Source organism: Physeter macrocephalus, chromosome 6 (genome assembly GCF_002837175.3).
Source record: "Physeter macrocephalus isolate SW-GA chromosome 6, ASM283717v5, whole genome shotgun sequence".
NCBI lineage: Eukaryota > Metazoa > Chordata > Mammalia > Artiodactyla > Physeteridae > Physeter > Physeter macrocephalus.
Genome location: NC_041219.1, coordinates 57,769,604 through 57,781,732, shown reverse-complemented (window position 1 = coordinate 57,781,732; position 12,129 = coordinate 57,769,604). Strand labels below are relative to the sequence as shown.

The window sequence follows — 12,129 nt, the reverse complement described above, 5'->3', positions numbered from 1 at the left end:
GTGTGTGTCCACCAAGGCACCATCTACCCCGTGGGCCAGATCTGGGAGGAGGGCTGCGACATGTGCACCTGTACCGGCCTGGAGGACGCCGTGACGGGCCTGCGTGTGGCCCAGTGCTCCCAGGGGCCCTGTGGAGACAGCTGCCGGCCGGTAAGGGGGAGGGAGTCGGGTAGGGAAGTAGGGGAGGGGATCCCAGGAATAGGCAAGAAAGCCCCCTTAGGAACCTCTGGTTCAAGGCCAGAGGGGAGGGGCCCGGGGGGGGGGAGTGGGGCTGGGTAAAGGAAAGAAGCATGAGGAAAGGATTGCTGTGTCATCCTCTGTGACCAGTTCCTGCCTGATCGTCACGTCTGCTGTGCGGTCTTGAGTCCACAGGGCTGGGAAGTTGGTCTAAGCAGAGATGTGGATTAATTGCCTAGAAAACAGGGCTTGATTTTTTTCCCTATCGATCTCGTCCCTTTTCAGACATCTCCTTAGCCTACACCTAGTACAGACATATGTCCTGAGTTTTCTGAGATGGTCCCCGTGTCAGTGTACTGTAGTGTTTCTACACAGGTTGGTGATTTTTCAGACCAGGCTTATCATTTGAGGTACAGAAGTTGAGCCATGTTTACAATTTGCGGTATAATTTGGGGGTTTGAAACCCCCAGTCCAGTTTTTAATTCTTCTTGTGGAGGCCTCTGCCCCTAAGGCTCCTGTGTGCTTGGGGAGCTTTGTTCTTTGCACATCGGAGACTCATCAGACTCCAGAAAAAGGGGACCACAGCCCGCGGGGGCGTTGTGGGTTCAATTCTGTTTGCTGGTTTAATGCTCTTATTGTTAGCGCAAGGTCGTGTGCCCAACGCACCGTGAGGCCAAACATATCAAAACGTCGGAGTTTGGAGCAGAGACAGGTTTACTGCAGGGCCATGCAAGGGGACGGGTGGCTCCTGTCCTAAGAAGCCCCGAGCTCCCCCCGAAGGGTTTCGGCAAAGCCTTTTTAAAAGCCAGGTGAGGGGGGGCGGGGTCGCAGGGTCTGTGATCAGCTCGTGCACAGTTCGCTGATTGGCTGACGGTGAGGTAACGGGGCGGTGTCCCAGGGGTTAACATGACCAGTCCCCAGGCTCCAGGAGGCCTCAGGTCATCCTGTAGTTAACATCTTCTATTTGGTGGGGGGTTTTCACATCTGCAAAACAACTCAGGAAATTTGCATCAGATACTGTTACGTAGGTCCTTCAGGGAGGAGCTAAAGCAGAGGGTGCGGGGGAGGCCTGTCCCGGGAAGACCCCATAGGGTCCTGATCGGTCACATTACTGTTATCGCTGCATTATTATTATTATTATTTTTTAAAAATAAATCTATTTCTTTATTTTTGGCTGTGTTGGGTCTTCGTTGCTGTGCGAGGGCTTTCTCCAGTTGCGGCGAGCGGGGGCCGCTCTTCATCGCGGCGCGCGGGCCTCTCACTGTCGCGGCCTCTCTTGCTGCGGAGCACAAGGCTCCAGACGCGCGGGCTCAGTAGTTGTGGCTCACGGGCCCAGTTGCTCCGTGGCATGTGGGATCCTCCCAGACCAGGGCTCGAACCCGTGTCCCCTGCACCGGCAGGCAGATTTTCAGCCACTGCGCCACGAGGGAAGCCCATCACTGCATTATTATCAGTAGAAAAAAATGATAAAAGAAGAGGAGGCAGGGCAGGCAAGTACATGCGTCTAGTGGGTGCTTTTGTAACAGCGGTGAAGAGCAGGCTCTTGATGCTTTTTTTCGGAAGTGTGTGTGTGGTTTGGTGATGGAGGGGAGGGCCTGAGAGTGAACCCGGAGATGGGGGCGTCTGTTCAGTTCATCTGCGCTCTACCTGCTTTGCTCACGCTGAGGAGGAGCGGGGCCGCCAGGCCCCCTTGGGAGAGGATGATGCTGTGGTATCCAGGTGTGCCTTTGGGGAACACTAAGCTCTGGAAACCCATCGGCCTCCATCTCCTCCCACAGGCCATGGGAGGCAGTGGAAATAACTTGCTATCAAGTTAAGAGAGTGCTGTTTAGAGGTTGTTTTTACAAAATTGCCACCCAATATGTTTTGTGTTTTGGTAGGGAGTTTTAATCGCAAAGAATGGAATCCACTCAAGCTAGCTAAAATAAAAAGAGCGGGGGGACTTCCCTGGTGGCGCAGTGGTTAAGAATCCACCTGCCAACGCAGGGGACACGGGCTCGAGCCCTGGTCCGGGAAGATCCCACATGCCGCGGAGCAACTAAGCCCGTGCGCCACAACTACTGAGCCCGCGTGCCACAACTACTGAAGCCCGCGCGCCTAGAGCCCGTGCTCCGCAACAAGAGAAGCCACCGCAGTGAGAAGCCTGCGCACCGAAACGAAGAGTGGCCCCCACTCTCAGCAACTAGAGAAAGCCCGCGCGCGGCAACGAAGACCCAAAGCAGCCAAAAATAAAATAAATAAATAAATTTAAAAAAATAAATAAAAGGGGATTTATAGGAAAGCCAGGGATCACTCAGAGACGAAGTGCAGGGCATGCAGGTGGGCCCCGTGGTTGAACCACTTTTCTCTCCGTTTGTCCCGTGAGCCCCTGTCTCCGCTTCTCTCTGCCCATCCGTCCGGTTCCTCACTGTGGGCCTGGGAGGACGTTTCACTTGCTCAGAAGCTTCATTTGCACGTGGCTTTATGGAACCTGGCTTCAACTCAGTGTGGCTTTTCAGGTCCAGGGTTCGCCCTGTCCAATCAGACCTGTTCAATCTGTGTGCTCCGGAGATGAACTTCTCAAGAAGGAAATGGATGGGCTCAGCTCGGCCCGTGGACTGGGTCCTCTGTCCGGACCCCGCTCTGGTCCATCAACTGCTGGGGAGAATGCAGGGCACGGGGTGTGAACCTGGCTGTCTAGAGGCCAAGGCGCTGGAGGCGGTTTCAGGAAGATGGCGGGTCCCGAGGTCAGAAATGAGTGCAGGGGGCACCACGTCCAGAACTCTCGACCGGATGATGGCTCTAGGGTGGCGAGTGGCCTGTCTTAGAGACAGAATGTTCACACCTTCTGGGAGGAGGAGGAAGCATTGAGGTTTAGTTACAGCTGAGGGGAGGCGGGGCTTTGGTCTGTATTGTGTGTTGAAGTGGGAGCTTTAGTGAATGGCCTCAGGCTTCATTCTTGGAAGAGGGGCGTATCAGCTGTGGTCAGACTCCAGAGGCATTTAGGCTCACTTACCTGAATTCACTTGCTGTCTAGGCTGTGACAAAAAAAAAAAAAAGAACACTACCACCAGCACCCTCTGATTCTTCCTTTATAAGCCACTGTCTGCAGAAATACGCGTTCCCCTACCATCTCCATACTTAATCCTCTACGCGTCACATCAGAAACGTGACGTAAGATAAGCAAAGGGCATTGCTGGTGTCCCAAAGAATGTCATAGGTGTACTATGGCCTTGCTCCCACGTTGACAGCAAGAGGAATTCGTGCTCCTCTGTATAAACCTCAGAGGAGTTTTTCTTTGAAGGCTTATGACCCTTAGACTCCAGAGTCAGACTGAATGGTAGCTTCGGGAACTGTGTTCTGAGCGACTAAATGCAAATCCATTATGTTTTATTCATCCTCATGATATACCCCTCCAGAAGGAAGAAGAGGCAGGGCTGTTCTTCCCACTTGTTAGAAAGCAGAGGGTCAGTACAGGGCATGAAGTTGGCCGCTGCACTAAGGCTCATCTGAAGCCAGCAGACATGTGCGTGTCCTGACTCCTAGGCCGGGGCCCCTGCTGTTAGGCTGGTACAGCTGGCAACACGGGTGTTGGAAGGGCCAGAATGACCCGGCCAAGAGACAGGGGCCAGCGCTCCAGGCCTCCACCTCCATCTCCGCTGTGGCAATTGTGCTGTTAAATCAGTGAGGAAGTTATTTTCCAGTGGCATCTGTTTCCAGCTTGGGTGGATATCAGACCTACTTAGTTCCACTCTTAATTGGGAAACCAGTGAAAACAGGATAGAGAAGAGGGTAGGGAGAAAGGTCTGAGATGTCTGTTTTGGACAGAGGGAAGCGAGAGGGTTTGGAGGAGTACGGGAAGAGAAACAGATGAAAATGCAGGATGAGCCCTGGTTGTGCAGGAGGAAACTTGTGAAATCGGCAGCCCCAGAGCCTGGGGGCGGGGCTGGGAGCGCCTGAGCAGGAGAAGCAGGTAGGGCTGTGGGAACCAGGCATCCAGCCTGGGTCATCCGTGACCCGCGGTGTATTTGCCCGTGGTGGAGGCAGCAGAAAACAGAGTATGCCCGAATCCAGACCACTCAGCACCCTGAGGGGGTGCCCAAGAGTGACTCTAGGTCCCTGAAGGCATCCATGTCTCTGTTCTAGGCTCCCTCGTGTCTGTTCCTTTCGTGCCATTTTGTGTATCCTGCCTCGTAGCGGAGGGCGTGTCGAGTGTATCATCCTAATTTGTTGGCGCCTCCAAAGCACCTAGTACGTCATAGGTGCACGATAACTAACTAGATCTCCGCTGATCAAGGACTGAGGACAGTTCATTGGGCACCGCTGTGACGCAGGTCGGGGTGTAAGTAGGTCCCGTGGAGATGCTGCAAAGTTGAGCCAGGTCTCTGGGGTCCTCGTGTCCCCCCGCGAGAGGCACCACCTGGGATGATACCGAGTGTTGAGTGCGTCCCCTGACTGGGCCCTGCTTGTGAGCGCTCTGGGGGAGCAGAGCGGTGTGGTACCCACCCCCATCCGGAACGGCTGCGGCTGAAGTTCGTCCTTCTCTCCGAGATGCTGCGCAGACCCGGGTTCTTGCCCCTCGGGCCCTGGGACAGCCTCACACGTCATTGTTTTGTCTGTTCTTTGTACACCGCTTCGGGGTTTTCATTGGAGGGTTTCAATCCAAGTTCCCGATGCTTTGGCCAGATTGGAGGACCTCCAAGAGGAGGGATAGGCTGGCAGACTTCAGACTTGCAGGATGCTGGCCTCCTGACAGGCTTTCTGGGGCAAGTGGGTCTCGTCTCCCTGTGCCCCATAAACTAGTAGGTAAATGTCAAGTGACTACCTGGGGAAGCCCAGCTCTGCACATGGCTGAGAGGTCCTGGGGTCAAGGCACCCATGTTGTGCAGGTAATTAGCCCTGTTAGGGCAGACCCGGGACTCCAGGCTTCTGGAATGTTCTCCCCCAGTCAGTGAGGGACCCTAGATTTGGGCTGTGATAAACATCAGGGCAGCTGGCTGCTTCTGAGTGAACTCTGAGCATCTCTAATACTCCCATGGACTGGCTATCCTTAAGTGGAAGTCTGCGGAGGGCAGGGTTGTGTCTCTTCGGCTGGCGTAAGACCCATAGTGACTCAGTGGGTGATGCTTCCTGACCACTTAGCACGATCGAGGGGCTGGTGGAGGGCAGAGATGAAAACATCTGGTCCAGCTGTCCCTCTGCAAGCCCCAGGGCTCCGTACACCTGCCGAGTGGACCAGAACACCTGTCTTTGCTGCCGGCTTGTCCTGACGCTCCACTCTTTGTGTGTTTTCAGGGCTTCACTTACGTTCTCCACGAAGGCGAGTGCTGTGGAACGTGCCTGCCATCTGCCTGCGAGGTGGTGACCGGCTCCCCTCGGGGAGACTCCCAGTCCTACTGGAAGAGTGTAGGTCTGGGCCAGCGTGGGTAGGAAGGAGGGCGGGGGCCTCACCAGCCTGGGCGTCCATCTGGGGTCCAGTGCTGCCCTTGGTTTCGCCCGTCAACCATAAAGTAGAAGCTCATTCCCTGCCTTTTGCTTTCCCCACAGATTGTTTAATGCGGCTGTTGGTTTATCCAGATGGCAGCTGGGGTTACCTTGCTCCCGGGGAGCTAGTTAAAGTTGCCCCAGACTTCCCATTGTGTGGATTTTGGGAGAAGCCCAGTTCCCTCCCTCTGAGTTCTGTGAACGCCTGAGGGTGGGGGTCATGTTCTCCTGTGTAACCTGTGAAGCCGAGGACCTGCTTCCCCTGATGGGTGGTGCAGGGCTGTGTCTTGGGCCTGGCACCCTGCCACGCCACACAGGCGGCAGATACTGCTGGTGCCACACCGACCCAGGCGGCGTCCTCTGGCCTTTTCACTGGTCTCTGTTGGAGAAATATGTAACTCAGAGAAGCAAACTACATTTCTGTTCCCAGGGCCCCCGAGCCCCCTTCTGCAGCTCTGGCGGTAGCCCCTGAGCGTGTTGGCAGCCCGCATCCCCCCACCCCCAGATCCCCTCCCCTGAAACGGAGCAGGGTAGCTTCTCCTTCGTGGCCCAGAGGCTCTCACTTTGACTCTGGATGCGCATAACGCCATTTTCTGAAGCACAGAGGAGCCCTCCCCGCGAGTCAGTCTTAGCCCAGATGCTAGGATGCTAACAGTCCCTTTACTCTGATTGACAAGGATGAAGTGGAGGGGTGCTAAGCCCTGGAATCCTCAGGGCGCGGATGCGGGGAGGGGGCGAGGTGCACCTAGGGACCTTCCCCTTCTGAGTCCTCGAGTGAGACCCAAACACACTCTGTTTAGAAGGAGGGCAAAGGGTTACCGGTCCTGCCCTGAACGTGCTCATCTCCTACCCCGGCCCACCAGTCTCCTCCTCCTCGGTGGTGACAGACTGAGTTTCCCACAGGGGTTCCCACCTCCCTCTTCTAATTCTGGTTACCTGTGGACTTCCCTGCTGTGTCCCTCCTCTCCACGCGTTTAACCTTTTTGCTCCCCATCCCATCCTGGGATCAGGCTGGCTTTGCACCTCCTCCCCAGGGCCAGAGGCTACTCCATCCTGGTTGGGGCTGACAGCTGGCCCCATCCTCCTCACCGCTCCCCCGGCCCCTGGTCTCCCATCTGCCTCCAGGGCTCCCTCAGCCCTGAGCCCCATCAGTGTTCACAAAAGAGTGTCCCTTCCCAACTCAAGTCTCCATCTTACCCACAAGACGTGCCGGTCGGCAGTGGCTCTGGGGGGACCAGCAGGCGTGGGTAGGAACAGGCCCTCTTGATGCGCCCAAAGCTTGGCGGGTAGATGATCCGAGTGGGGTGTGGCCCGCAGCGGGAAGGTTTGGTCAGGGTGAGTCAGAAGGGGGGTCAAGAGAGAGGCTGCAGTGTGTGGCACCTTCTGCGTCTCTCCTGGAAAGAGAAGAAAGGGAACAGGGGCCAAGAGACGTCGCGGGCCTGGAGTGGGCGGGCCGGGTGCCCCCGCTTGCGTGTCTGGGAGCTGGATCACACAGACCGTGCTCACGGTCACGCGTTGTCCAGGAAGAACCTCCACAGGGACTTTCTGAACCACGTTCTGGACACTCAGTGGTCCTTGACTGTGGTGCCCTTGGGGACAGGCCACCTGGGTGCAGCCTGGAAGCTCAGGGCAGATTGCAGGGCCGAGGGTCAGACGCCAGCATCGCCGGCTCTTACCTGGGACAGGCCACCCATGTGCAGCCTGGAAGCTCAGGACAGATTGCAGGGCCGAGGGTCAGACAGCAACATCCCTGGCTCTTACCGGCTCCCTGTACCAGAGGGAAGCAGCGTGAGCTGGGTGCTGGGCTGAGTTTCCCTCCACATCTCCCCTCCAGCGTCTCCCCATGCAGCCATTCCTGGATGCTCAGCTCCCAGCCGAGCCAAGGGTGGAGGGAGCATCCTCAGGTGTCCCCAGGCGCTTCCTCCGGTGGCTCAAGACTCTGTCTTGGGAGCACACGGGGCTCTGAGCTAGGATCTTGGTCAGGGCGACTCTGACCCAGACTCACTGAAGGACCCGGATGAGCTGTCCCTCCCTCTATGGGCCTCACCCTGTGGGCAGGGCTCAGCCATTGAGCCGGGCTCTCCTCTAGGACCCACACCAGCTCCTGAGGGGGCCGCCCACTCCCAGCGGGACCTTGGCCCCCTGACCAACTCGGGTGCTCCGACCACAGGTTGGCTCTCACTGGGCCTCTCCCGAGGACCCCTGCCTCATCTACGAGTGTGTCCGAGTCAAGGAGGAGGTCTTCGTGCAACAGAGGAATGTCTCCTGCCCCCAACTGAACGTCCCCACCTGCCCCTCGGGCTTCCAGCTGAGCTGTCAGACCTCGGGCTGTTGCCCCACCTGTCACTGCGGTAAGATGTGCCACCAAGCCCGCCTTCAAGCCTCTCTTTCCTCTAAGGCTCCCGAATCCTTGCCTTTTGAGCAGCTCAGGGAAATGGGGAGGATCCGATCTTTCCATCCGTTGCTAACACTTTGGGGAGAAAGCAAATAAGAGGAGGGAAATGCGACAATTTCCTGAAGGTCGTCCCTGCGTCAGTGCTGGTTTTGTACCTTGTCTCATGTCATCCTTATGACAATCCCATGAGGTGGGTACCGTTACACCTCCCTTGGCTCTTGTGAGTTAGTGAGCGGTAGAACTGGGATTGGACCCAGGCTTCTCTAATTCTAGAGACTCCTCAATCATTCGGCTGGAAGAGCTATTCTGACTGCCCATCCCCTGACCCCACCAACCACCCAACCAACCAGCCAACCAACCAACCAACCAACCAACCAAATAAACAAACAAACCAATCAACCAACCAACCAGTCAAACAACTAACCAACAAACCACACAATCAACCAACCAACCACATAATCAACCAACCAACCAAATAAACAAACCAATCAACCAACCAACCAGTCAACCAACTAACCAACAAACTATACAACCAACCAACCAACCACATAATCAACCAACCAACCAAATAAACAAACCAGCCAAGCAACCAACTAACCCACCCACCAGCCAAACAACCAACCAACCAGCCAAACAACCAACAGCAGCAGCCACAGCAAACAGCTCTCGCCACCACCTGTCCTGAATTCTTTGTGTGATTTTATCTTGGGACTTAAAGTTTCCAGAGTAGAGTTTCTTTCTTTGACAAGCCCAGACATTCTCCCACTCACCCCTTGGGTGTGAATCACTTAAACAAGTGCCCTCCCCTCGAGGACTCCAGGGACCTTCTCCCTGTGGGCTGGATGGTGGGGAGCAGGGAGCTGCCCTTCCTCAGCGGGCCCGGGGTCACCGTGGCCACAGGGGCTCTGGCAGGAGGACCCACAGTGCCTGGCGTTGGGCGGGGAGAAGGACCGGCAGGTGGGGTAGGGAGGCCCAGCCCGGGGGAGCAGCCGGGCCGTGGGTCCTCACCAGCTGTGCTCTGCATGCTCACGCCCTGTGCCGTCTCTCCCCAGAGCCCGTGCAGGCCTGTGTGCTCAACGGCACCATCATTGGGGTGAGCTGCTGCCTTCTCCTCCAGGGCGCCTGGGGGGCAGGGATTGGGGTGCTGTGGGAAGGGTGTCATTCTAAAGTGCAAATGAAAGGAGCCGGGGGGCCTGCCCCACCCACACTTTCCTTTCCTCCAGGGCTTCCCAGGCATCCTGGAGTGGCACCCCTACCTCTCCAGGGCCTGGGCCCCGCCTTCTAGCGCTCCCATCCCGGCCCCAGGCACTCGAGCGTTTCTTCTGTGCACGCTTCAATCTGCCCCTCTCCCTCTGCCTCAGCTCCCTCTCTGCCGGGAAAGCCCTCACTCTTACCGTGCCATCCTTGAGGGGGCGGTGGGGCGGGGGGACGGGACGGGACGGGAGGGAGCAGACCTCTCGGGACAGGAGGAGAATCAGGGTGATGGATCCTGGCAGCTTTGGGCAGCCGGGCCCCCATGCCTGAGGCAGACGGCTCACGGGACTGAGGGCAGTGGAGGGTTGGGGGGTCCGGGTGCCGGGAGGCCTGACCCTGGTCCCTTTGGTTCCAGCCCGGGAGGAGTCTGATGGTTGACCTGTGTACCACCTGCCTCTGCACCGTCCAGGTGGGGGTCATCTCCGGATTCAAGCTGGAGTGCAGGCAGACCACCTGCGAGGACTGCCCGCTGGTGAGAGAGGCTCATGGGGGCCTTGGGGTGGACTGGGTACTTGTGGGACCCAAGCAATGGGACCTCACCGGGCTCTTTAAATAAAAGCTTTCGTGATTTTCTGATTATGGACATGTTTGACGACGGTAAGGAAGAGAATAAAAGTCACCTACCCAAAGTGCATTTTTCAGGTATAATTATAATTTAGTTTTGGAAATTTAAACATCTTCTTCCTGTATTTGGAAGGCTTATGATACCATATTTACAGTTCTGTTTTTTTTTTTGTGGTACGCGGGCCTCTCACTGCTGTGGCCTCTCCCGTTGCGGAGCGCAGGCTCCGGACGCGCAGGCGCAGCGGCCACGGCTCACGGGCCCAGCCGCCCCGCGGCACGTGGGATCCTCCCGGACCGGGACGCGAACCCGGTTCCCCTGCATCGGCAGGCGGACGCGCAACCACTGCGCCACCAGGGAAGCCCGTTCTGTATTCTTTTTAAGCAACATACTACTGTTCTTTGAAAACATTAAAAATTAGTCAACGAATATTTATCAGTTACTAGTTAGTCCACAATTATTTATCAGACACTTGCTATGTGCAGGGTTCTATGCAACATTCTTTGAAGGGGCTCTGCCTCAACATATACTTTGATTATTGGACATTGCGTTTAATAGTTCACCCTGCCAGGTCACGATGCCTGTGTTTGCTCAGAGCAGCTCTGCGGGTGGGTTCTGGGAAGTGGATCATCGTTTCTAGTTTGGGTAGAGGAAAGCTTGCACCTCTCTATTCTTATCATGACTCTTAGCCCCACCTCACAGAGCTGGACCCAACGCTCAGGAGGACGCCTTGGTTTCCTCCGCAGACTGCCTTCTGCATTTAGGGCTCCCGCTGTCTTAGAAAATATGGTTGGGCAGATGAGTTTCTTGTGAGCTAGATGCACAGGATATAGTCATTGCTCTTTCAGATGGTGGGGCCGCGGGCGGGTTTTGCGCGGGGTCGGGGAGGAATTCTTCCTCAGAGGAGCGGCACGGCACGGCGGCCAGAGGGGAGGGGCGGTGCGGGGGTCAGGGACAAGGTGAGGACAAGCTGCGGGTGCGGTCGGCGCTCTTGAGGTCGGGGAGTGTTCTGCACCTGTGCCCTTCACGGCACTTGGCGCCGTGTGATGCTCCAAGTAGGGGCTTAATAACACATTTACAAGGGAGTGAAGGGGTCTGTAGGAGACACAGCTACTTCTGATAGAAGGGCTCAAGGAGAACATTCCCGCCTCAGTTAGAAAGAAGCCAGCGAAGTATAAAATCCCAGTTGTTTTAGGGTTTCGGATGCAGAGGTGTGTGTGTGTGTGTGTGTGTGTGTGTGTGTGTGTGTGTGTGTGTGTGTGTGTGTGTGTGTGAGAGAGAGAGAGAGAGAGAGATAACTCCCCTACATACATCTGGGCTTGAATATGGGATGGAATGATGCTGTCTGGAGTCTTTGGCATCCCTTTAGCTGGATGTCCATGGAACTGCAGTGGATGCAGGAAGAGGTCCACACTAAGCTGTCCTGAAGGAGAGTGTTCTGGAGAGAGGGGGACCAGCCCACTAACTCTCTACCTGCGCCCTCTGGTGGTCAGAGGGTGGCACGGCCACTTCCTCTGCGTCCATAGAAATCCAGCTTTAGAATCCAGTCTAGACATAGGTCTCTAAATATTTCTAAATTCACGGCCCCTTTTGGTCTGTGTACTCCTCCTCCTCGCCTCCAAAATTCCGCTGTCTCCCCAGGGATCTCCTCCCTCTTGAGATCCCTGAGATTAGCCCTGCTGTGTATCTCTCAGCCTTTGCTGAGCTCTGCCTCAGATGCCCCCATTCTAGCTCAGCTTACCTGGTCTTGTCACGTTCCTCTGCCATGAAGGGCCTCCGTGTGGCCTCCTGCAGGTGGGGAGCTGTGGTGGGTCAAGTTTAGGTCGGTCTGTGTCTGTTTGAACTGCCGATGTCAGGTGGAACTGTTAGCATCCTCAGAGACGTGGGTCCTCTGTCTCCTTCAGGGGAGACGACGCTTATACCTAAAAGGAGCCCAGAAGCCGGTTTGTGCTGCTGGGTGGTAGAGACAAAGGAAGGCTTGAGGAAGAGAGGTGACACTGACCAGGAACATTGAGAAGGCCTCCCAGAGGAGCATGACCATGGGCTGACCTTGAGCAATGACCCCCCCCCCCCGGAGGGGGCACAGGGACAGACTGGCATTTAAGCAAGAGTTAGAAAAGGGCAGCAGGGAGATAAGACTGGGGTCCTTGAGCAGCCGATGTAGTTTATGAAAAGGGCTGGGAGGGCTTCCCTGGTGGCGCAGTGGTTGAGAGTCCGCCTGCCGATGCAGGGGACGCGGGTTCGTGCCCCGGTCCGGGAGGATCCCACCTGCCGCGGA

At 56.4% G+C, this 12,129-nt stretch overlaps 1 protein-coding gene across 1 annotated transcript in view; it reads left to right on the top strand.

Annotated features, from left to right (window-relative positions):
- The window catches only part of VWF (von Willebrand factor), a 162,290-nt gene that overhangs the window by 131,856 nt on the left and 18,305 nt on the right, over positions 1–12,129 (top strand). Inside the window, exons 45-49 of the mRNA XM_028490937.2 lie at positions 1–150; positions 5,452–5,562; positions 7,811–7,991; positions 9,088–9,128; positions 9,645–9,761. Of these exons, the coding sequence (XP_028346738.1) occupies positions 1–150; positions 5,452–5,562; positions 7,811–7,991; positions 9,088–9,128; positions 9,645–9,761 (600 nt within the window). The remainder of the gene's footprint in view (positions 151–5,451; positions 5,563–7,810; positions 7,992–9,087; positions 9,129–9,644; positions 9,762–12,129) is intronic.